The following is a 23,354-nucleotide window of genomic DNA, read 5'->3' as shown; positions in this document are numbered from 1 at the left end:
GATTTGCTAGGTGGGCTGGCTCTGTGGTTGGTTTGTGAAATCAACTTCTTTCTCATTTATTAAGACTACAGTACTTGGGAAGAGGGCATGTGGAAACGTAAAATTTCCTTCTTTTCCCTGTCATATCTGAATTCAGTAACAAACTACCCAACCAAAAGTTGCTTCTACAAGTGAGGATATTTATTATTTCACTTATCTGAAAGTCCACAGGTAGGCAGTTCCATAGAGTTGATTTGGTGGCTTAACAATCACCTAGGACCCAGGATCATGTCTTCATACAACAATGTCCAAACACAGGAAAATTTTTGTTTTGTTTTGAATATTCTTTTTTTTTTTAATCCTGGAGAAAGATTTTTTCCAGGATTTTTCAAGAGAGTTCCACTCAGGTTTTCTTTTCCTGCTCTGTGTTCATACCAACCTCTAAACCAATCACACAACAAAGAGAAAGATTTGGAGGAGATGAACCATGGCCCGTTCCCTGGGCAGGGGAGAGAGATCCACATCTTCCATCAGTACTTGCTGCCCCATATTTGAAACAAATGGGATTTTCTTGGGGGCAGCCACAGAGGAGTGGCTGATGTGTGTGCAGTGTACAGTGTTGGCCACTGGTCAAAGCAATTTAGGGGTGGTGATTTAATTCACACCATATGCCCAGTTCTGGCAGACACAGCAGAAGCACACAAGACAATGCTGTTCTCAGGGAGCATTAGTGGGCATTGTAATAAAGAAGCCCATTCCTGAGCTTGAGAAATTAATTTAATAAAACATATAGATTATCTATTACACCTTAAGAGATGGAAATAGAGAGACGAATAAGACCTACTTCTTGCCCACAAGGAATTCACGATTCCCTTCCCATCTGCTTATTCGATCCCATCATACTGGAGGCAGACTGCTCCCCCAGCCTCACCTCGCTCTGCCGTGCTTGGAGCACACAGGGCTACAGCGCAGTGGGAACACCTTTCCCCCTTCCTACCTGGTGTCTCAGCTTCATCACCTGTGGACCTGGCGGGGTTAAATCCTCCTTCCCAGGACTCTCTCAGCATCGATGTTGACCTTTGTCACAGCCCTGCCCATCTCGGGTCCCAACTGCCTGCCAGCTGGTCCCCTCAGCCTGGAGCTCCACAAAGAAGATTGTGTTGAGACCCATTTGTATCTGCAATGCCCAGTGGAGTGACTAGAGTGTAGACGATTCCCAGTGAGTGTTTGTGGGGTGAATGCACGAATCACTGAGTGAAAGCAAATTCCACCTGGATCTTTTATTCATTCTATTTAATCAGTTTCTACCTTATTAATTTTTCCTCTTTACCTTTTTTCTTTCCTCTTCTTCTCATCTCTCCATTTCCTCTCTTCTTTTCCTTTTCCGCGCCTGTGATTCAGAATTAAATAACGAATCCAGCATTGTAGAAGGTAACCAACATTTGCAGTCTTACAAAAAGACTTTTATCCTCCTTCACAGAAAGATAATGACATGCTGGGGGTCAATCCAGAAATGTCAAGGTCGATCAGGGAAACTATCCAAGGTACTTCGTTTTCTCCTGCGAGCTGTCTTTGGATCCACTTTCAAAGGGCTGGGGGCCTGCAAATTCCCCAAAAACGATAGATCAGTTGCTGGGCTGCTCCTTGGTTCCAATTTCCAGATTTTCATAGACTAAGGAGGGGGATGCACCAACATTGGGCACATGTATATATGGTAGCTGCTGGTGGGTAGTATGGACTTGGCAATTCAGTTAATTCTGTTATCATTCAGCACAGCTGTGATGAGGGGCATTAGAAAGTGTCTGCTGAGATTGCCCTTATTAGGCCAAAGCTGTCAATGAAGAAGATGTCAGAGTAAACCCAAGTCTTTTTCCTCGGTAACTACAGATATTAATCACCTAGGGATCCCCAAAAATCTCATTTCACCCAGAATAGGAGTCAGAGAGTTAAGCTTTTTTTATCATGAATTTTTTTGCATTAATTTTAGTTTGTAAAAATATAGCAAAAAGATATTATTTATCTTGGTTACTGCTGTTTTTTGATAGCTCCTTAAATTTTATACAGAGGCAAGTAGCCCTGGCTGGGGTTTTGAAGTCTGACTTCCTGGAAGGTCTTAAAACTGAAACTAAAGAAAGCATAATCACCCTTCTGCCTTGGGGCGTGGTGTTGGGCTTCATGGCCCCTTTGGGGTTCTTTTTGGTTCAGTTTAGTTCTACTCAACAAATATTTTTTGCACACCTTTTCTGAAACACTCCTTATGCCCAGTGCTGGAAATAGATATGGACGCAGTTTGTTTCCTTCTTTAAAGATATGAATACCTAGTGGGGGTGGGATAAGGAGCGAGATTGCAGCAAGATACCAATGCCATGGTAAGTATGCTGTCAGAGCTGAGCCCAGAGTGATGCGGAGACAGAAGGGACTCCAGACCCAGCCTGTGGGTGAGGTGGCCATCTGTGGGGACCAGAGTGCACTGAAAGGATGAGCTGGCATTGACCAGGCTCAGAGTTAGGAAACAGTGCTGCAGGAAGAGGGAATAGCATGATCAAAGCTCCAGAGGCAAGAAGTGACGCGGTTTGAGCAGGAAAATCTAAGTAGTTCTATGTTGCTGAAGCATGTATTTTGGGCAGGATATTATAATGAATAATGAAGCTGAAGACATAAGCAGGACAAGATTATGAAGAGCTTTGGAAATCCTATTAATGAGCTATGACTTTGTCCTATATGATGGGGAATTGTTGAAGTCTTTGAAGCAGATGAAGAGTATGAGTCTTACTAATGGAAAGATTTAGCCTTTGCCTTAAATAATGTCCTCCCACCCCCAACTCCTAATATCTTTCAGTACAAAGGGCTCTGGCCTGATTTTCAGGAGACTGGCCTGGGTTGTACTTTGGGCTTTGCTATATGGATTCCCTCGGGGGACTCAGCAAGTCCTCCCTGTCTTGGAACTTAGGGTTCTCTTCTGCATAACAATGGGTGAAGTGTCCAGCATTGCCAAGATCCTCTAGAGTGTCACCATAACATGATTTAGTACTACTCCAGGCTACTCTTGAGAAAAATAAGAATTCATTCTTGTTCGTACGGGAAGTATTTCCATCAGAACATTTTAGTGGATTTCTGTTTCATACCTCTTCCCTGCATTTAAAAATAACCCAAGCCTACTGAAATAACAGATCTGTGCTACCCTGGCTCACAAAGCCCCCTTTCCTATGCTTGTTTTCTGCATACATTATCATTCCTTACTCTTGTGTTCATTTTGCCGACGTTACTATAAGATAGGTCCCCAACGAGGGGTCTGAAGACTGCACATGGAGTCCCTTATTGAGTGAGCCCCCCCATGCATCCTTTTGCTGCAGTAAGTCCTTCTCCATGGGAGGAAGTACAGTCCTGTCATTTCCATGTGTGTCCCTGACCATTCTCCTCCTTCCTCTTGCATTACTTCTTAAAGATGGCTGCTTCTGTTCTCATTGCAGAGCTCCTCCGACAGAGAATCCATCCTGACCATCCTCAAGGTCCTCGGAGACCTGCTTTCTGTTGGTGAGTAGGCTGCGCCCGCATCCCCACACTTGGTGGACGTGGGAGCGTGCTGGCTGCAGTCTCTCCCGGAACCTCTGCGGCTGGGGGTTTGCTCTAGCTCCAGTTGCCTATCACAGACAAACTCAGCCCGTCTTTTTCCTTTAAGCTCAGTAAGACCCAGAATGTACTGGGCTGATTGTTGGGTTTTTCAGTCTTGTCACCCACCCTATAGCGACCCAAAATTAGGAGGAAATTAGACTCTGAGTGGTTATTCTGTGGTTTCTCATCTATGAGGCCAAGGACTTCCAGGGGCCTGTGCCCACCCACCTCTGAGCTTTCCTGAGTGACAGCTACCCTCTAGCAGTTCTACTGGTCTCCTCTCTCTCCTCCCTTCCATTGTGGCTCATTTAAGAGAGTCAGGTGTTGGCAGCTCCTTTGCATATGTCAGGTGGAGACAGGAGTATGAGGCAGGAGCTGGACCTGGAGGCATGGTAAGCATCAAGGTTGTGAAGATACGATGACAGAATTGACTACACTGGAATCAGCTGAGTTACCTGGAGCATCAAGTTCTTGCTGAGGTTGTCGGACATACCAACATTCACTCAATTTGCATTTTTTTGTGTCCTGGCCATGTAATATTAGAATGAAATAGTAACACCAAATAGGCAATACCAAAAATAAATGACACTCCAAAGCCATAGAGCCTCAAGGGTACAGTTTCAAGAGGAAGGGGTCTGTCCATAGTCTGTGGTGCCTTCCACTAGCAGGGTGACTTCCCCATAGTCTGTTGAGTCTTCTTTGATAATGTCCAACCTGCTGGCCACCTTGGTTAGGTCAACTATGCCTAGTGCATAGAGAATCACCCAGGGCCAAGTTGAAATGTAATCACTGCTTTTATCCTTGGGCAAGGTGGAGGAGGTCCCAGTTCCAAATTGATCTTAGGTAGAAAGATGTTTGTTTCTGAAGGGTATACTTCAGTAGTTTCCATTTTTCTCCCATCAGTTTCTGAAAGCCAGCAACAGAAAATCATTATACCATTAATAAAATTATTCCAGATGAGGCTATCATCCCAAACCCTGTTACAAATGATACAAACTTATAGCAAAGGGATATTGATACTCTCTCTTCTATTAAGCATATGTAAGCCTTAGGCATATTTACATACATGTATACACATGTACACACACATACACTGAAAATTCAACAGATTCTCAGTTAAGTAGATTCTAGGCTCTATTTATTACAGCTGTTGCAGGTGAATACACCTAGGTTCTTAAGTGTTCCACTATTTTCCCATTTCACATCTCTCTTCCCTTATATAATAGCACAACTCTAACCCAGGTCACTTCAAGAACTACACAATTTTGGTTTCTGGGGTGAAATGAAACAGTCCTTGCTCTGTCTCTAGCTGTGAGGTCTATCTTTAGCTGCGAGGAAAATGAGGGTTATTACTTCATCTTTCCTCTGGGTTCCCCCTCAGGCACAGACCGGAGGATCCACTACATGATCAGCAAGGGTGGCAGTGAGGCCCTTCTGCAGACTCTAGTGGACACAGCAAGGACAGCGTCTCCAGACTATGACATCCTCCTGCCTCTCTTCCGGCTGCTGGCCAAAGTTGGCCTAAGAGGTACCCACACCCCAAGACCCAAGATGACTGAAAAGGCACTTCTGGGGTTGTTACCATGTAAACAACTGGGGAAGCTCTGGTGGGGAAGTACAGGAAGGAAGTGGCAGGAAAGTTTTGGACACCTTGGTGGTGATGACAGGACCAGCCCCATAGGAGAGTAATTTTCTTGACCTAGATGTCACCTAATACAAGGTATGGTGCTTAGGGAAGAGCCCAAAGCAGGCATGGGCTACATGGGGTGTGGGCCACATTGGGGGAAAGAAGGGAGATACTCCAATACGGTTTTTAATCATTTTAAAAATAAATGGAACATGTCTACAATTGCATCTGACACGAAAGTCCATTATATAAGTGTATTTAGTTTCCTAGAGCTGTCATAACAAATTGCCAAAAAGTGGATGACTTAACACAACAGAAATTTATTCTCTCACCATTTTGGAGGTCAGAAGTCCAAAATCAAGGCGCTGGCAGGGTTGGTTCCGTCTGGAGGCTCTGAGGGAGAATCAGTTCCATGCCTCCCTCTAGCTTCTGGTGGCTTCCAACAATCCTTGGTGTTTCTTGGCTTGTGGCTGCATGGCCCCAGTGTCTGCCTCCATCTTCACATGGTGTTCTCCTCTGTGTCTTCTCCTCTTTGTACAAGGACATCAGTCATAGGATTTAGGGCCCGCTCTAATCTGTATGACTTAATGTTAAGTAATTAATCTGCAGAGACCATATTTCCAGATAAGATAACATTCTGAGGTTCTGGGTGGACACGGATTTTGGGGTGCCATGGTTCATCAGCTACAGTAAGTCATGCAGAAGTAGAGCATCCCTAGTTGGTAGGAAGATGGGGGAGGGGCCTAGAGTTCTCGTTACTTAGGCTACAGAGTCATTTCTCTCTCCCCATGGAAGACTCTGCAACACCCAGCACTTCCTGGAGCACAGTTTAAAAACCTGAGCACACAGGACTCACGCAGACCTTGCAAACTGGTCATAACGGTTAAGCTCCAATTGTGTGCTTAGTCTTATATAGGTCACAAATGAGAAGCTCAGGTCCTCTGAAAGTGGACCTTTGATGTCCCATGCTAGCAGCTGTAGCCAAGGGCCCAGGGGCTCTGGAGCACTCTTTCCCTTTTGATGTCTGGATCTCCACTTTGAGTCCATTCAACATTCCACAGTAATGACCGAGGACCAGGCATCAGCCCGCGTCTGCGTGAGCACGTCCCAGACAAAATCAATATTTCCTTCCTCCTGAAGGGAATGGGTCATGTGGGGTTAGTCATGATCTCTTTGCTGGTGTCCTTTGGTTCTGAGGCAAATATTGGTAAACCAGGTTTGGGATATTATCTCTCTTTTACTCATTTCTACCTGTGATAAATCTGATCGGAATATATTCCTGTAAAAACAAACACGATGACTTGGGTATCACACTTGGGACATAAACAAATGTGACTGGTAGCACCATCATCTACTGTCATAGTGGGAATAGGAACACAGAAGAAGAGGTGCTTTGTCCATGTTTTTTTATGTTTGTTTTCAAATTATTAAGATAATAATGACTTATCTATAACAGTAGGTATCAGGTTATCTGGAGCAATGATTTAGAGATATTAGAGGAGAAAATTTTATTTTCTTAAAATATGTTTTGACTTTTGTTATGAAAATTCTCTTATATTCCTAAAACTTAGATCTACCCATTGTTAACATTTTACCATATTTTCTTCACCTATTTGTTTTTATTTAAAATATTAAAAAAATTACAGAGGACATTTGACTCCTAAATCATTTCAAGTGCATTTCTTTGCAAAGAGATGCTATCCTACATAACCACAATTAAAAATCTAATAAAATCAAAAATACACATATACTTTATATTCATTCCAATTTCTCCAAGTGTTCCCAGTTGTCTTTTACAGACATTTGCAAAGTAGAATCTGATCAAAGTTCACACACGGCATTTGTATACTATGTTATGTAAGTATTCCTAGCTCTAGACTTTTCTTAAAGGAAGAACTTTATTCCCAACTAAGCTGTGGTGCATGTATGAGGACAACCTAAATATAGGGGCTTGAGAGTCATACAACCCACCAGCCTTCATGTAAATATGTGTAGCCCAAATTAGCTCTTCTGATTCATTTGGTTCCAGTGGGGACATATTTAGCGGCAATTTTTTTTTTTTTTTTACTAAATATGTCTGAAAAGTGTCTTTGGCTATGATTATCTTCCTCCCTCCACCATCTTCCCCTTCATCTATTCCACGTCTTGTGCAACCCTCAGACTCAATGTGCAACACAACTAAGATAGATCGATTTGTGTTCTCAGATAAAAAGTTTGGCCAGAAGGCGCTGGAATTGGAAGCACTCGATGTGACATTGATTCTGGCCAGGAAAAACCTGTGTGATAGCCAGAACCTCCTCCACTGTCTCTGGGCCCTGCGTGTGTTTGCCTCCAGCGGTAAGTGGCTCTACTGCGGCTCCCTGGGTCGGCTTCGAGACCTGGGCTGGGGCACCTGGAAACCATGTGGGCGCCTGGTTGGAAGGAGGACGTGGGTGGGGGATACATGGGTCCTGACAAGGTATATGAAGGATCCTGACCATCCGGAGGCTGTCGAGGTGAGAAGTTATTTATTCTTCTCCCCCTTAGCCAGGTGGAAGTCTTGAGCCTTTCCTGGAGACAGACTTTGATACTGCTTTTCCTTGGGAGTCACATGGTGTAGCATTCTAAACTTTTCTATTAGTACTGCACCGTGCAAACGACCTATGACAGCAGAAGGACAGACTTTATTCAGTCCCTATCATACTCAAGGCACAGTGTTATGTGTATTACATTTGTCAGGAATGACCCTCCCATCATAAACCTCTCTGCTATATTCCTGAAGTCACTCATTGATTACAATATCCTTTACCACTTTTTGTTTAATCTCATGATCCTTCTCAACAGGGTCCTCCAGGTACATCACAGCACGTGGGTTGATACGTATTTGCTATCTCCTAATTTGGATTATTTCTAATTATCATAACAATTCTGTATTTAGACTCACAAATTTACAGCTTAGAAAAATGAGCTTAGAAGAGTGAAGTAATTGCTTGAATTCACGCAGATAAAAAGTCATGAGGGCTGAATTTCTAACTCCAACACTCATGTTAATTCTGCTCCATATGGAGACATTTTTTATTAATAGATTAGATTCTATACCTCCTATCTCACATGTAATGAGCACAGACTTTCATTTCTCCTTCGTGAGCCCCCTTCCTGTGGGATGAAAGTGACAATTATTTAGATGTAATATACTCTGTAGGGGAAAGAATGTGGGCTTAGAGCCAGAAGGACCTGAGTGTGACTCTGATTCTATTTCTTATGAGTCATGTAACATGAGCACTTAACCTGTTTGACCTCAGTTTCATCCTTTATAACATTATAGTAGTAATAATTATTACTATTAGTCTGCCAGGGCTGCCATAAGAAAAGGCCACAATCTGGGTGGCTTAAACAACAGACATTTATTTTCTCACAGTCGTGAAGGCTGAAAGTCTGAGATCCAAATGTCAGCAAGTTTGGTTTCTCCTGGGGCCTCTGTCCTTGGCTCCCAGATGGCCGTCCTCTCCCTGTGTCCTCACATGGTCTTTCCTCTGTGTTTGTGCATCCCTGGAGTCTCTTCGTGTGTCTAAAGTTCCTCTTCTTGTAAGGCCACAAGTCAGATTAGATTAGGGCCCACGCTAATAGCCTCATTTTAACTTAATTACCTCTTTTAAAACCCTGTCTCCAAATACAGTCATATTCCGAGGCACTTGGGATTAGGGCTTCAACATACGAATTTTGGAGGGGATGCAACGCAGCCCACGCAGGGCTGGTAGACTTGGTAGATGGGATAATAGGATAATGTTCATGGCTGTGCTTGCCACATGGAAGCTGCTCGGTAATGATCATTTTCCCTTCCCTACCCTGCCCTTCTCCCTTGGTCTTTTGAAATAATAGGATGACTACACATATGGGAAGTAAATAGGTAACTTTTTTTTCTAATTATCCTAAGAACTACTAAAATAATCTGATTTTCATTGGTTAATTCTATTCATAAACATGGAGGACCCTTAATGAGAAAGTCTTTCTGGAGAATAAATCATGGGAGAGATTCTTGACTTCTTGTTCACAGACAGAGCCTCCACTCACCCATTTTAGATATGTTGACCAGAAAATCAGAGAGTGTTTGGGAGAGGCTGAATGGTTTTGTGCAAATCCGGCTCTCATAAAGGGAAAGGGAAGTTATGGCTTTGTATCAAGGACACCTCTCATTAATGAGTAGACAGAAGGTGTGCCACCCCCGTTTGGAGCTTGCCAGCAGTACAAGACTTGAAGTATCTCATGGTTTCCTAAAGAATAATTAGGCTGAATAACTTGCCTTCCTTACGATATACAGTGGCTATGGAGATTTAGAAAAATTCCTTCAGCTAGAGCTCTGAGAAATCCTGGGATGTGCTTGAGGGTGGGAGGAGGTAGCCATTGGTCTCATATTCTAAGCCTACGTTTATTGTACCAACTAACTGATTCATAAGATATTTTTAAAAATTATGCTGTCACTCTCTATACATTGACTTTCCTGATGAGAGGCAAGCTGAGTTCAAAAAGCCTGTGGGTTACTGTCACTTCAGTGAACTGCTAGCCACTGTTGAATGTCCCAGGAAGCTTTCTCAACAGCTTCTATCTTCAGCAGTTGGCTGGGACCATACTGGGTCTTTGGTAGCCAATGAACCCTTTGGAAGCTCTCAGGTGGCCAATGAGGGTATGCACAGAACTGCCAGAGACCTAACCTTGCACAGGCATTCAGCAAGGGGAAACTCATCGAGGATTTCTTATTGTTATCTTCTCCCACTTCCAAGCCTAAAGTCTTCCATGTTAGAATTGGTGCTCTTAAAACTATCCCCTCCCTAACTCAAGGCCAGAATTTTGTTGAATTATTCGCCAAGAGTTTACTCTGGTATATTTTCCCAATTTAGAAGTAAGGACTGGGTTAGTAGCCATAAGAGTGGAAGATTGATGGGCAGGACTAGGATGCCAAATCCCTGAATTTTGATCCAGGCAATTACTGCCTGTCCTCACCTCAGGAGGAACATATGCACAGAGGATGTTCCAGGAGCGTACACTCTTTGTCATAGCTAAGACATCAGCTTCAGCCTCTACCTGATGGACTGTACTGGGATGAGTGATATCAAAGCCTCCAGATTTCCATTTAGCTCCCTTCCCCGAGGCTTGGAGCCAGCCAGGATAAGCCACCCCTGTTTCTCCACCCTTGTTTCTCTCCCCTTGCTTCTCTGAGACCTCTTGTTCCCACCTGCTTTTCTCAGGACAAGGTTGGCCCAAAGCACAAAGCATTCCTAGGTTTTTGTCTTAAAAACACCAGTGCAGCAGAGGAAAGAGAGAAGAGACTCACACCTTGGAAGACACCACCCTCTCTCCTTCTCCCACCAAAACGTTTGCCCCCTGCTAGCCTGGCCCCATGTCGTGTCCTGTGTATTCCTCTTACTTTTGACATGACCAGAGCTCTTCCCAAGGTGAGCTGAGTGGAGAGGGGTATTGGGGATATTGCAGAGAGGCTGGGGCCTCTTTGGAAATGAGAATGACATCCAGAGGCTTTATTGATCTGATCAGATACCCCTTTTGAATTTCTTTCTATCATTCAGATCTGCGACTATGTTTTTATAACCATCCAACTGGGCAAAAAGGCAAAAAGTTTCCAGACTCGTTACCCCTGAGCAGGAAGAATGGATTCTTCCTTTGACATTGTAAAGGAGGCCTACTCAGGCCATTGCCTCAGTTATGGGAGATCCAGGTGTGGGAGTTGCAAGGGAACTTGCAACCAAGTTGGAAAAGAAAGGGCACTATCTTGTTTATTAGGTTGCCCCTTACAGTTTTAAAGAAGCCAGTCCAAGTTGTACTGAGCCTTAACCCACCCACCTGTGACCATAACTACTGTGCTTTTGTCTTTCTCAGTCACCACGGGAGCCATGCTGGGAATTAATGGAGCAATGGAACTGATATTTGAGATTGTTACTCCTTACACCCGAAAGCACACCCGAACAATCAGGTACGGAGCACCTTCATAGTACTTCCACCTTCTTTGTAACAGACAGAGAGATGGAGATGGCCCCACACATATTTTCATGATGTTTCCAGTTCAGTTTAGTGATGATTTCCCCTTGGAGATATGACTGTATCCCTTCTCAGCTTACATCTCTCCCCACCCATGAGTCATTTCCTGTAATCTTCACAATAACCCTGGATGGGTTTATTAGTATCCTCACTTGCAGAAGAGGAAGCTAAAATGTGGAGAGAGCCTTATCCAAGGTCGTGGTGTTAGGAAATGGTACAGCTGAGATTTGAATCCAGTTTTCATACTCAAAACCCCATGTTTGTTTGCTTGAAGCCTTCATGTGTAGACGTTTTACTCACAGCAAATCTACCATAAATGAGTATATTTCTCAAAAGACAGTCCAGAAATGACCAGGTCTCTAAAGAGTCAGCCAGTTAAATTTCTGATATGAGATCTGGGCCTTATAATAGTCCATCATGGTTGTGTGCTGGACTTGAGATACATTTTTATGATTGAAAATGAAACTCAGCCTATTCTCTCTGCCTGTGCTTGCTGAAGTGGTGTGAATCACCAAGTTAAAAAGGGAGATGGTTAGACATGAAGGCTTTAGAGATATTCAGAACCATTAAGATCCATCATTTATGGGAGTGACTCAGCTAGGACCTTGAAAGAATATTAGAAGAAATTCAGACAATTTCCAAGATATATGGGGTCATTTGACAAGTAGCATTTCCATGCCCAGCCATGATATTTTCTGCATCCTAGCATCAATCTTAGGCTCATGTTCCACCTGATTATTTTTCTCTTGGGTCACCACAGTTATGCCATTATCATCCATTCTCACCTGCAGTTCTCTACACCAGCATTTGCTAGAGTGAAATATATTATATTTCAGTGAAAAAAAATCTCTTATCAAATAAATTGGGAAATACTGGGTTGAACAAATTTAGATAGGTTTCTTTACTATAAGACTTTTCAGAGCCTTTGTAAAGCCAGCACATATTGAGAATATCTAAGATACTCAGGGTTATGGGATTTCCAGATATCAAGATTATGTAGTATATTCTGTTCCAAAACTGATTTGGTGAGGGAACTTTTTTCTTTTTCTTTTTTTGTGGCAACTACCTTTTTTAGTGTGGGTCAGTGTTCTATATATCTCATTTTGGAAACCTCTCCTCTGCAGTGTGAATTTATTGCCAAGTGGAATTTAGTTAAATCCTACCAAGGGACCTTTATCTAGTAGGTATAAGACTTCAGAGTCACAGACTCAGGGACAAAAAAATAAATAAATTTCTTTATTTATTTGTAATTATACTTTATTTCTATCCTAAACTTCCATTATGCCAGATAGCAAAAAAATAAGTCAGTGTTTTATCAGGAATCTAAGTCAAATTCGTGATTCAATTGATTCATTCAGGGTTTTCCCTCCTCTCCCTCTGTTCCTGGGGCATCTAAGTTTTGAGAAGGTAGGGTCATGCCAAAGTGTCAATAGACAAGCACGGTTTGTCCTCACTCATCTCATGTCCATTTGGATGTGTATGACTTGGACATGTAGCATTTTTGTCATGTGTGCAGGCCTTTGCTGCTGACATCTGCAGTCTCAGTGTGTCCTCTGGTCACCAATCCATGAACTTTATCTTTCTGCCCTATTCACAAGGCCTCTTCTAATCTGGTGCTGTCATAACTCAGCTGTTCAGAAGCTCAGGAATGTCTGGGTGCTTCCCCTATCTTATGTGAAAATCTGTGTGATGTCTGCTGGGCCCATCCACATACGAGTCTTACTTAGTCATCTCTTTCTTGCCAGTTGAGTGCCATGTTGTTTGGCGGGCTTCTCTAGGAAGCCCTTTCCAGCCAACAGTGGGTATCAAGGCACTTGCCCCTGCCCTTCTGGAGTCTTGATAGCTTTTATGGTCTTCTCATTCAGACCAAGCAACAAAACAGAGAAGGTCTCTTCTCAGAGACTCACACTAGTTGCTATCTTTTTTGCTTTCTTTTCCTCCTGCAAAAGGAGTTGAATTTAGGTGCAGATCTGATCAGGGTGCCAGAGGAAAATGGGAAAGAAGTGCCAGGGATTAATGAAAGTGGGGTGCTTCCAACAACAAAAAGAGCCTTTTGGGGACCTCAGGCATATTTCTGCATGTCTGGTTTGTCCTGTACATTTTGGGCAAGATGGTTCCCCTTGTTCAGCCAAATGCCAAATTGAAACCAAACCTCTGTGGAAGAGAGGCTTTTTCTCCAACCATTACAATATGGCTGTCACTGCCGTGGTGTTTATTAGGTGCCCTGCACCGTGCTAAGCTCTTAAGATATATTATCTCCTTTGATCCTCTCCTCTCCTCTGTGAGGCAGGTGCTATTACTGTCCCCAATTTTACAGGAAAAGAAATTGAAACTGAGAGAAGTTAAGTGACACGCTGGGTTTTAAGTGAAAGAGCTGGGATTTAAACTGTGTCTGATACATGAGCCTCAGCTCTTAAGCCACCACTGGAGTATCTTACACAGTCTATTACCAGCATTTTATTTCTAAAACCATCGTATGTGAGACAATCACAAGCAGTTAAAGTTTGCTTAAATTTCTTTTACCGTCTAAATGGCTCATATTCATGGAACAATTTGCTTAATGATAGGGGAGTCTTTCTCCTCAATGGAATGGCTACTTCCTCTCAAAGGCTAAATATCTTTTCCCTTCGCTTTTGAAGCTTTTGAATTCTTTCCTAAAGCTACCTTGTTTTCTACGTTACCCTCACTCCTGAGCAGTGGGATAAGAACAAAGGTGCTGAAACCGGACGACCTGCACTGTCACCCTCTTTCTAGATGATGTCCTGGCAAGGCATTTGACTTTTCTTGACTGAACTTTGAAATTTCTTAAAGCATGAATATCAAGTCTTACCTCCTAGGTTTGTTGTGGGCCTTAAAAAATAATGTGCAAAAACCTTGTGAGCTTCGACAGGCTATCACACTCTTGATGGCTATTCGTACGAATACTACTGGCTGTATCTGGTTGCTGCCACAGGTCAGGATGCAGAAGCCAGGGAAGTACGTGAAGGGGAGCACTTCCTGCCCAGTCCCATCTTCTCTCCTGAGCTCCATCCTGAAAATAGCAACCAAGGCATGTGCCCAAATGAATTCTGCTCCACTCCGCTCGGATGCCTGAACCTGTGGGCTTCAGGGGTCTTGCAGGAAGGGAATAAAGTCCATGTCAGGGACAGGGTAGCCCTACTGGGTATCATCCTCCAAATGCTAGCAAGCTATGGAGAGTTATTCCGGGATGGCTTTGGGGGAGCAGATGCCCCGTGTTGTGTCACTGTGACTCGTCCCTCCTGTGGAGATTAGACCTGCCCTACTTCTCCAGCATGAACCTAAAATTAGACGTGCAGCTGTCCTCCAATGAAGCCCTGTCTCCAGATAGTACTCAGGGAAAGATTTATGACAGAAGCTCCAAACACACACCTACTAGGGAGAAGGGACATGTAGAGCAATGCCACTAACCCTCTGTGGCCTTGTGCCAGCCCTCACCCCAGGGGAGGCAGCTATTTCAGGCCTCCTCCACTTCCCAGCGACCCACCACACTGCACGCACTTGCATTGGCTGCGGCTGCTTCCCTCCCTTTGCTGCTCGTGGCCACCACTCTGGTCCGAGCAGTTTTGGTCAGATGCAGACTCCTACTGTAGCCTTCTAACTGGTCTTCCTTGACTTCAAAGCCATCAAGAATGTGCCTCAGTTTCCCCTTGCAGCCTTGTTTCTTACTCCTCCTCTCGCCTCTCTTTCCAGCCAACTATCCCCGAGTGTGGCTTGCCCTATTCCACCCCAGGTCCTTCCCTGCCTAGGGAGTGGCACTGCTGCCCTGTTCCATGGCAGACGTCCCACCAGTCTTCAGACTCCTCCTGGTGCTCCCTGCTCCATCTCACCAGAGAGAAGGAATCTCCTCTCCTCAGTGATCCTCCAGACCTTTGTCCACACTTTCCTTACACAGGCACTGTATTTTACTCTTTACTGTGCTCGCCTGCTTGTCTCCTCCCTAAATTCTGTACTTTCTAAAGGTAGAAATCAAATTAAATTTATCTTGCTGTTCTCCCTAGGGCCTAGCCCAGTGCCTACCTCCATGATGGTAGGCTCCTAATTAAATTAAAAAGAAACACTTTCATTAAAAAGTTTTTTTGTGAATTGCCTATGTAGTAATGAATAAAATCCAACATTTACTGAGCAGGTACTACGCTAGGTACTTCATATTTATGGTCTTTTTTCCCCTTGATCCCAGGCTGGCTCCACATGTAGGGTTCTGTCCTGTCCAAACATATCTGGGAAGTCCTGCGGCAGGTCTACCCAGAGTTCCACTGCAGGACAGACGGAGGTGCCTTCTGGGAGAGAACTTGTCCCGAGAGGCTGAGAAGCAGCAGCTGTCAGCTTGATAGGGGGCAAAGTTTCACTCGCAGGAGGGAAGGAAAAGTTTAGCGTCTTCTGAATTATTTAGAGTTGTCTGGAGAACTTCTGAGAATGGCAGAATGGAAGGAGCTGAATTTGAGGGGCATGTGGGGGGCAGCATTCACATGAAATCTTTGCCTTCTGTTTGAAATAGGCTTCCAGTATTTGGTCTGTTAATTGCTTCTGCTGCGGCTTAAAATTGCTGGGCTTGCTTTTTATAGAAACAGGGAGGAGGAAGTGACCCTGGGCCAGAGTGTGCTACCTCTTGCAAGCGTGTTCAACTGTGGACAAGCTTGTTTATTTGCACTAAAGCTGTCTTTGAGCTGTCCAAACTCACTAAGTAGGAAAATTTATTGAGGCAAAGATAGATTACTTGTCTGCGACTGACTCATCTTGTGACCTTAGGAAAGCTTGTGTTCACTCCATGTCTCAGCGCTTTCTGCTAGGAGCTGTCCCTTCGTTCCCTCGTTTTCAGTAGGGGCCTGAGGGTTTTGGTAATAGCAGTGACCATTTCCAGTGGCCATTCACTTGACCTTTCTCAGAGCCCAGCCTCATCCCCTCTAATCACGTGGGACCCTCACTCTGTAATATCTAACCCAATCTTTGAAGCTGGGTTATCAGATGTTATCACCAGCGAACGTCCCAGGACTTTAAACTCTGCTGTCTTGCCTTGTCTCATGAATATCAGAGTCAATCAGAAACGGGTAGGGTCTTCCTAGCAGAGGCTGGTTCTTGAACCCCATTGTGTTCTCTGATCATTGCACCACAGTGGTCAGGGGGTCTCAGGACTGAGAGATGGTCCCTTCATCCCTCGCCTTCGTTCTCTCTGAGGCTGCCCCAAGGGCACAGGAAGTTGGGAAGCATGCTGTTCAGGCCCACGCTGGTCCAATCCTCAGGGAGGATAGCGTCTTTGGTTTCCCCACCCCCTCAGTCCCCTCTCAGGTCTCAGCAGGGGTGCCATGTTATGATTGATCTCCTTAGGCTCTGGGTCCCTGGGCCCTGGCCGCTGTGAGACTGTGGGGCCAGAGGCCGTGTGCTGCAGAGCAGCTGGACTCACACACCTCGGCGACAGGAGGAGATGAATGTGTTTGGTCTTCGGCAAGCTTCATAAGCAAATTTTTCAGCTTAGTCTCCTGTTGGCCGTCCTAGCAGCTCCTTGTGCTCAGAATAGTGTTAGGTGATCTTCTCGTTTCAAAGTCTGATGTGCCAGGGCCTCTCCGGCATCCGAGCTTTGCCCAACTGCGGGATTACTGCGCCTTCTTCATGGGCCGCTCTTTATGATTTCATCCTCAGTTCTCGGGCTGGGAAAATTGTCCTGCTCCTCCTTTCCCTGCCCCAAAATCGCTGACTTTTCCTGAAGCCAAGTGTCCTGGACTTCCTCCAGCTGTCACGCCATTCCACTTTATCTGACGGTAGAAGCTGAGAGATGAGTGGAGACTCAGCCAGAGCTAATGGGTTCCATGGGTGACTCAGCCACTTTGTCACGGAGACAACGGTAATCCAAGTTACAAGGAACAGAATTTTCTGTTTCTTGAAATAGCTACTGAATGCCCCCTGGGTTTTCATTTTCCCCCAACCCCATTTAGGGCTTTGTGATTCTCTATTCAACGTAATCAGACTCTGTGGTCTCCAGGGCATGGGCTCACATCGGGGGTTCAGAGGCTGTGTGCTCCAGAGCACTTGGACTCAAATACCTTGGAACGGGAACAAAAACATTCCACCCCAGCCTCACAAGTGCTGATATTGGGGGTGTGTATCATGGGCTCCACTTACTTACAGAGTGATTATTGCGTCTGCAACCTGACTCCAACCCTGTAGCTGATGGTGGAATGAATAGTTTCCTACATGAATTAAACCTTGGCAACTAGGTTTATGGTGTTAAAGCCCTTTCATCTTCTTAAGAAGTCACTGATCTCTTCCTGATCAGGGCCAGTCGTAGACATTCAAGTCATAGGACCTAAAGCTGGAAGGTCCTGAGGGACCTTCTTGTCTCTTTCCACCATCTTAAAACAAGGTCACTGAAACCCAGAGAGGCTGAGCCAAGCCTTCCACCCTAATTTCAGGACACCATTCATTACTCTAAGATGCTGTTTTGCATAATACAAAACAAATATGCTTTGAATTAAGACTTTTATTTGACAACATTCAATGTGCCTGTCTCAGTGTTATGCACTGGGGATTTGAAAACAACAGAAGGTGGACCCTGCCCTCAAGTTGCTGACAGTCTATGCCAACCATACCAATGCAGTGTGGTAGGAAGGTCCTACATCCCAACCCTGTCTTGGGCTTGTGAAATGGACCAGCTTCCTATCCTGTGGACATGTTTGTATAATGCATTTCTCAAAAACGCCCTTAGAGCTGAGCAGGCAGGGCCTCAGGTGGCTCCGCACTTTGGAAAGTCTTCCTTGAAATATACAAAGTACCCCTCTGTGTCTGAGAAGGGCTTGGTCTGCCTGTGCCATTTGGGTGGCAGTTCGAGTCCTGGTGTCTCCCCTTTGGGATGCTCTCTGACTCTCTGTCACTGGAGTGAGGTGGACCAGGTGCCTTGAGTGGAGGGGAGGTCTGGAACTCATGCATGTGGGGTGGTCATCCTGAAATCCAGTCCTTGGTTCAGGCATGTTGGCTTGGTAAGCAGATGTTCCCCACGGCTGGTGGGGTATTTATTTCTCAGGATGGCATGAGGTGGGTGAGTCAGAATGGTCTGACAAGCTGATACAGGATGGATCAAGTTGTTCCCATAGACAGGGCTCCAAAAAACAAAACAAAAACAAAAGTTCCTGGGTCTTGCACATCCTTGGGAGGCCTTATGTCCACCACTGTTCCCTGGTGAGGGTCCTCAGAGGCTCCATTGCCATCTTCCTCTGCTGAGGCGCATACTGCTCGCACCTCTCCATGGATTTTCCCGTTTTCCCTGTAGAGACTAGAAGCAGACTCCGGAACTTGCACTTGCCCTGGAAGTTAATCTCCTAGCCCAGCGTGACTCAGTGACAAGCTTTCGCAAAGAAATTTTATCTTCCTATTAATCATACCTTTCTTACAACACTGTAACCGCCCGCAAATATGTGGGAGAGGGAGTCTGAGAAATCGGGGGGAGGTACCGCAAGACTCTCTTATCGGGAGAGACTCTTGCCACCTTTGCTTTGAGGGAACTGCCATTTCTAATGGACCAAGACCAAATTCTTCAGGGATTGATTTCACACTCAGACACCACGAATTACAAAACAGATGGGGGAAGAAAACACACTCTGCTTTTCCTGTGGGGCCGTGAGTGGGTGCAGAGTCTGAGAATATGCACTTATTTTGCAGAGACAAGCCAACTCAATTAGCTGGGAAGGAAAGGGTCAAAAGGAAGCCATCACACAGATGTATAGCCATGGAAAGCGAGCTGCTTTTAAGAGTTTAGGCAGAGATTGCAGGACGAGGACAGATTGGAGGCTTTCTCTCTAAGTTCAATTATAGTGCTATTTTAATATTAGATCTTTATGTGGTCATTTGTCGTATTCAACAGAGCTAATGAGAAAAATGGCCAGAGAACAATAGATGGTCGTTTTAAAAAAGTGAATTATTATAAATTAGGTCTGAAATTCTTTCAGATAATACATAGTAGGTATTCAATAAATGCCAGTTAAATGAATGAACACTGAGTTGCCTCAGTTTTACTCTTTTAATGATCTGTTTATTCATTCGGTAGTATTTTGGGGCTTTTACTATTAATGGGAATGTGTAGGCTTTGAGATTAAAAAGACATAGTCCTTGCCCTTGCGAAGCTTATAGACACACACGCACATTGGCATGTAGATGAATACGATAAATGCTATAATGGTGGATATTCAAGAATGATGGTCTCAGTCTACTTAGGAACTGTAAAATGAGTTAGTATAAATTCCCTCCTCTTCAACTTTTTGGAATAATTTGTAAAGAATTGATGTTAGTGCTTCTTTATAAGTCTGGCAAAATTCAGCAGTAAAGCCATCTGTTCCTAGGCTTTCCTTTACTAGGATACTTTTTGTTATTGATTCAATCTTGATACTCACATTGTTATGTTCAGGTTTTCTCTTTCTTCCTGGTTCAATCTTGGTAGGTTGGATGTGTCCAGGAATTTGTTCATTTCCTCCAGGTTACCCAATTTTTTAGCTTATAGTTGTTCATAATAGTCTCTGATGATCCTGTATTTCTGTGGTATCAGTTGTAAGGTCTCCTTTATAGTTTCTGATTTTATTTATTTGGATCTTCTCTCTTTTTTTTCTTGGTTAATCTAGCTAGCAGTTTATTGATTTTATCTTTCAAAAAACTAACTTTTCCTTTTGTTGATTATTATTTTTTTCTTTTTTTAATCTCTGTTTAGATCTTTATTATTTCTTTCTTTCTACTAATTTTGGGTTTGGTTTGTTCTTGTTTTTCTAGTTCCGTGAGGTACATCATTGGGTTTTTTATTTAAAATCTTTCTACTTTTCTGATGTAGGCATTTATTATAATAAAGTTCTCTCTTAGCATTTCTTTACTGTATCCCATAGGTTTTGGTATGTTGTGTTTCTATTTTCATGTATTTAAAAAAATTTTTTTGATTTTCTACTTAGTTTCTTTGTGGACTTAATGGCCACCCAAGAGCATGTTGTTTAATTTCCATGCATAACAGTTTCCAAAGTTCCTTTTGTTATTGATTTCTAGTTTTATTCCATTGTGACCTGAGAAGATACATGATATGATTTTGATTTTTTATTTAATTTATTGAGATTTTTTTTTTGCATCCTAACATATTGTCTATCCTGGAGAATGTTCTATGTGCTGATGAAAAGAATGTGTATTCTGCAGCTGTTGGATAAAATGTTCTGTAAATGTCTGTTATGTCCATTTGGTCTAAAGGCAGTTTAAATCCATGTTATTGTGTTGATTTTCCATCTAGGTGATCTGTCCAATGCTGACAGTGGGGTGTTGAAGTCCCCCACTATTATTGGGTTGGAGTCTATCTGTCCAGCGCAAACTGTAGTGGGTGGGATGGATCATTCCCCAGGCCCCCTGGTGACACACAGGGGCACTGATGGGGTGGTGCTGGGTGGTGAGGGCCCATCCTTAGGTCCCCTGATGGTATGCCCAAGCACCAGCTGGGGTGGTCAGGGCTGATCAATCTCCAGGTCCCCAAATGGTGCACTTGGGTGGAGGTGGCAGCAGATAGGGTCAGCTTATTCCCAGGCCCTGGTTAGGTGCTCCAGTGGGCTGGTCCCTTAGCTCCCTGAAGGCACATGTGGGTGTGCAGCAGCCCTGCTGCTTATGGGGTAGGGGGTGAATGTGGGGGATGGAGGAGTAGGAGGGGGGTGAGGTGGTGGGGAAGGTGTTGCTGTCAGTGGCAGCAGCACCAGGCAGGCACTCTCAGACTATGGGGAGTCATGCTTTGGACCCTGCTCCCCAGGGTGTAGGACACTGTGTGGGCTAAAGTGCTGGGGGCCCGGCTGCAATGCAGGGGCTGGTGGGTCCCGGGGCAGCATGTAGACTGGTGGGGGCTCTGTGCTGCAGCTGCTTGGATTTCCAGGGTGTGTGGGACCTGGTGTGAACTTCCTCTCTGGAACAATTCTGTCACTTGGACTCCAGGCAGCTCCCTCTACTTAGGGCCCATGAGAGCTGAGGGGCTCTCCCGTGCTAGGATAGCAGGAGTTTGGGGTAGGAATGCGGACTGCTGAGAGTCTTTTGCTTAGCTTTTCTCTGCACTGGGGAGTATCTCCTGACTTCAAGCTGGTTCTGATCCTAACTGGGCCAGATACTTTGCTTCCCTCTTCTTTCATGCCTCAGGGGTTCCCTGTCACTCCCCTGCTGAGTTCCAGTGCTCTCTCCCAGATGCTCTATTTGACATGTGATCATCTCCTGGCTGTTTCAGGCCTTCTTTTGGAGGTGGCGAGTGCTGGGTGCCTGTAGTCAGTTGTCTTGAAGCTCTTCCCCAGGACTGTGTTCAAAACACACTTTAAAGATGCAAGGGGGTTAAAAGTAAAAGGATGAAAAAGATATACCAAACTAATACTAATCAAAAGAAAGCTAGAGAGCTTTCACTAATATCAGGTGAAGCAGATTTCAGAGCATAGAATATTGTCAGGGATAAAAAAAAGTAATTTCATAATAATAATGGGTCAATTTATCAGGAAGAAATAAAAACCCTAAGTATTTATGCACCTAATAACAGAGCCTCAAAGTAATTGAGGTAAAAACTGATAGAACTGCGAGGAGAAACAGACATATCTATGATTATAGTTGGAGATTTTAATAACCATTTCTCAATAATTGATAGAATAAGTAGAGAGGAGATCAGAAAACAGAAGATTTGAATAACACTATCAACCAATATGACTTAATTGATATTCATAGGGTACTTTGGTCACCAATGGGCAGAATATACATTCTTTTCAAGTGCATGTGGAATATTTACCAAGATAGACTATGTTATGGACCATGAAAACAGTCACTATAAATTTATAACAATTCAAATGATATAAAGTATGTTATCTGACCACAAAGGGATTCAGTTATAAATCAATAACAGAAAGGTTTCTGAAAGTCCCAAAATTTTGAAAATTAAATAATGCACTGCTAAAGAAACCATGAGTCAAAGACGAAATCAAAAGAGAAACTAGAAAATATTTTGAGCCGAATGCAAATGAATACAGCATACTGAAATCTCTGGGATGCCACATACTTAGGAAAAATTCATAGAACAGTAGGCATATATTAGAAGAGAAGAGAAATAGAAAAATTTCTAATCAATGACCCCAGCTTTCACCTTAGAAAACTAGAAAAAGATGATTGAAACCCAAAGTAAGTAAAAGAAAGGAAATAAGAAAAATCAGAGTAGAAATCAATGAAACAGCAAAGAGAAAAACAAGAGACATATCAGTGTAATCAAAAGCTGATCCTTTGACATCGATAAAATTGATAAAACCCTTATCCAGACTGATTGGAAAAAATGAAAGACACAAATCACCAGTATCAGGAATGAAGGTAAAATTACTGCATGTTCTATAGGTATGCAAAGTATAATAAGGAAATATTACTAACAACTTTATGCCAGTAAATTTGGCCTCTGTTTCGTTGAGGTTGAAATAATTTATTTTTGAAAATGGCCTACCCTAATCGTAGTAATCATCACCACACGTGATAAAATCACATTTTACATGCCATGTTTCAGACCACACGAATCCCCCAGAAAGGCTTTTCAGAGTTAATATCAAGGTCCCCCAATTAAATGACGCCGTTATGGAATTAAATAATTCAGTGGCAGAATTAAAATATAAAAGGGTAAGAGGGAAAGCAGAAAATGATCATTCTGAAACAAGATCAAGAATCAACGAGGCAGAGAAACGTCAAAGTCCGCTCCCCATGGCAGCGGTCCTCTGATCCTGAGCACATGTGTACCCCACTGCCACCTCTTGGTAGCCGTGGGCATTACAGCTCCAGAGTGCCACATCCACAGACCGTCATGTTTTTTTAGACAGAAATTATGATGTCTTGTTTATAGAGGTGCTATTTCCAAGAAACTCAAAGAAAATAGCTTTTAAAAATTCAATTTGCAATTTTTTTCTGTAGTTTGGAGAACCCAAATATTGACTCCTTAAATTTTGTTTCTGGTGGGGATAAATAATGTTCACTCCAAATAGCATCTTATAGGTATTCTTTTTCCGATTAGAGTTGCTGGCGGAGGCTGAAATGAGTTCATTGAACAATTAGTCATTGGGTCAATAATGATTCTGCTTTTCAAAGCAGAAAT

General features: G+C 43.6%; 1 protein-coding gene across 1 annotated transcript in view; it reads left to right on the top strand.

The window, feature by feature from the left end:
- The first annotated feature begins 3,284 nt into the window (after window positions 1–3,284).
- AGBL1 (AGBL carboxypeptidase 1) overlaps window positions 3,285–23,354 on the top strand; it is a 641,096-nt gene continuing 621,026 nt past the window's right edge. Inside the window, exons 1-5 of the mRNA XM_045560454.1 lie at window positions 3,285–3,301; window positions 3,425–3,513; window positions 4,973–5,119; window positions 7,424–7,555; window positions 11,087–11,180. Coding sequence (XP_045416410.1) covers window positions 3,285–3,301; window positions 3,425–3,513; window positions 4,973–5,119; window positions 7,424–7,555; window positions 11,087–11,180 — 479 coding nt within the window. The remainder of the gene's footprint in view (window positions 3,302–3,424; window positions 3,514–4,972; window positions 5,120–7,423; window positions 7,556–11,086; window positions 11,181–23,354) is intronic.

Source organism: Lemur catta, chromosome 9 (assembly GCF_020740605.2).
Source record: "Lemur catta isolate mLemCat1 chromosome 9, mLemCat1.pri, whole genome shotgun sequence".
In the NCBI taxonomy this organism is placed as follows: Eukaryota; Metazoa; Chordata; class Mammalia; order Primates; family Lemuridae; genus Lemur; species Lemur catta.
Note: the sequence above shows the minus strand (reverse complement) of the source record. Positions and strands in the feature narration are given on the sequence as shown.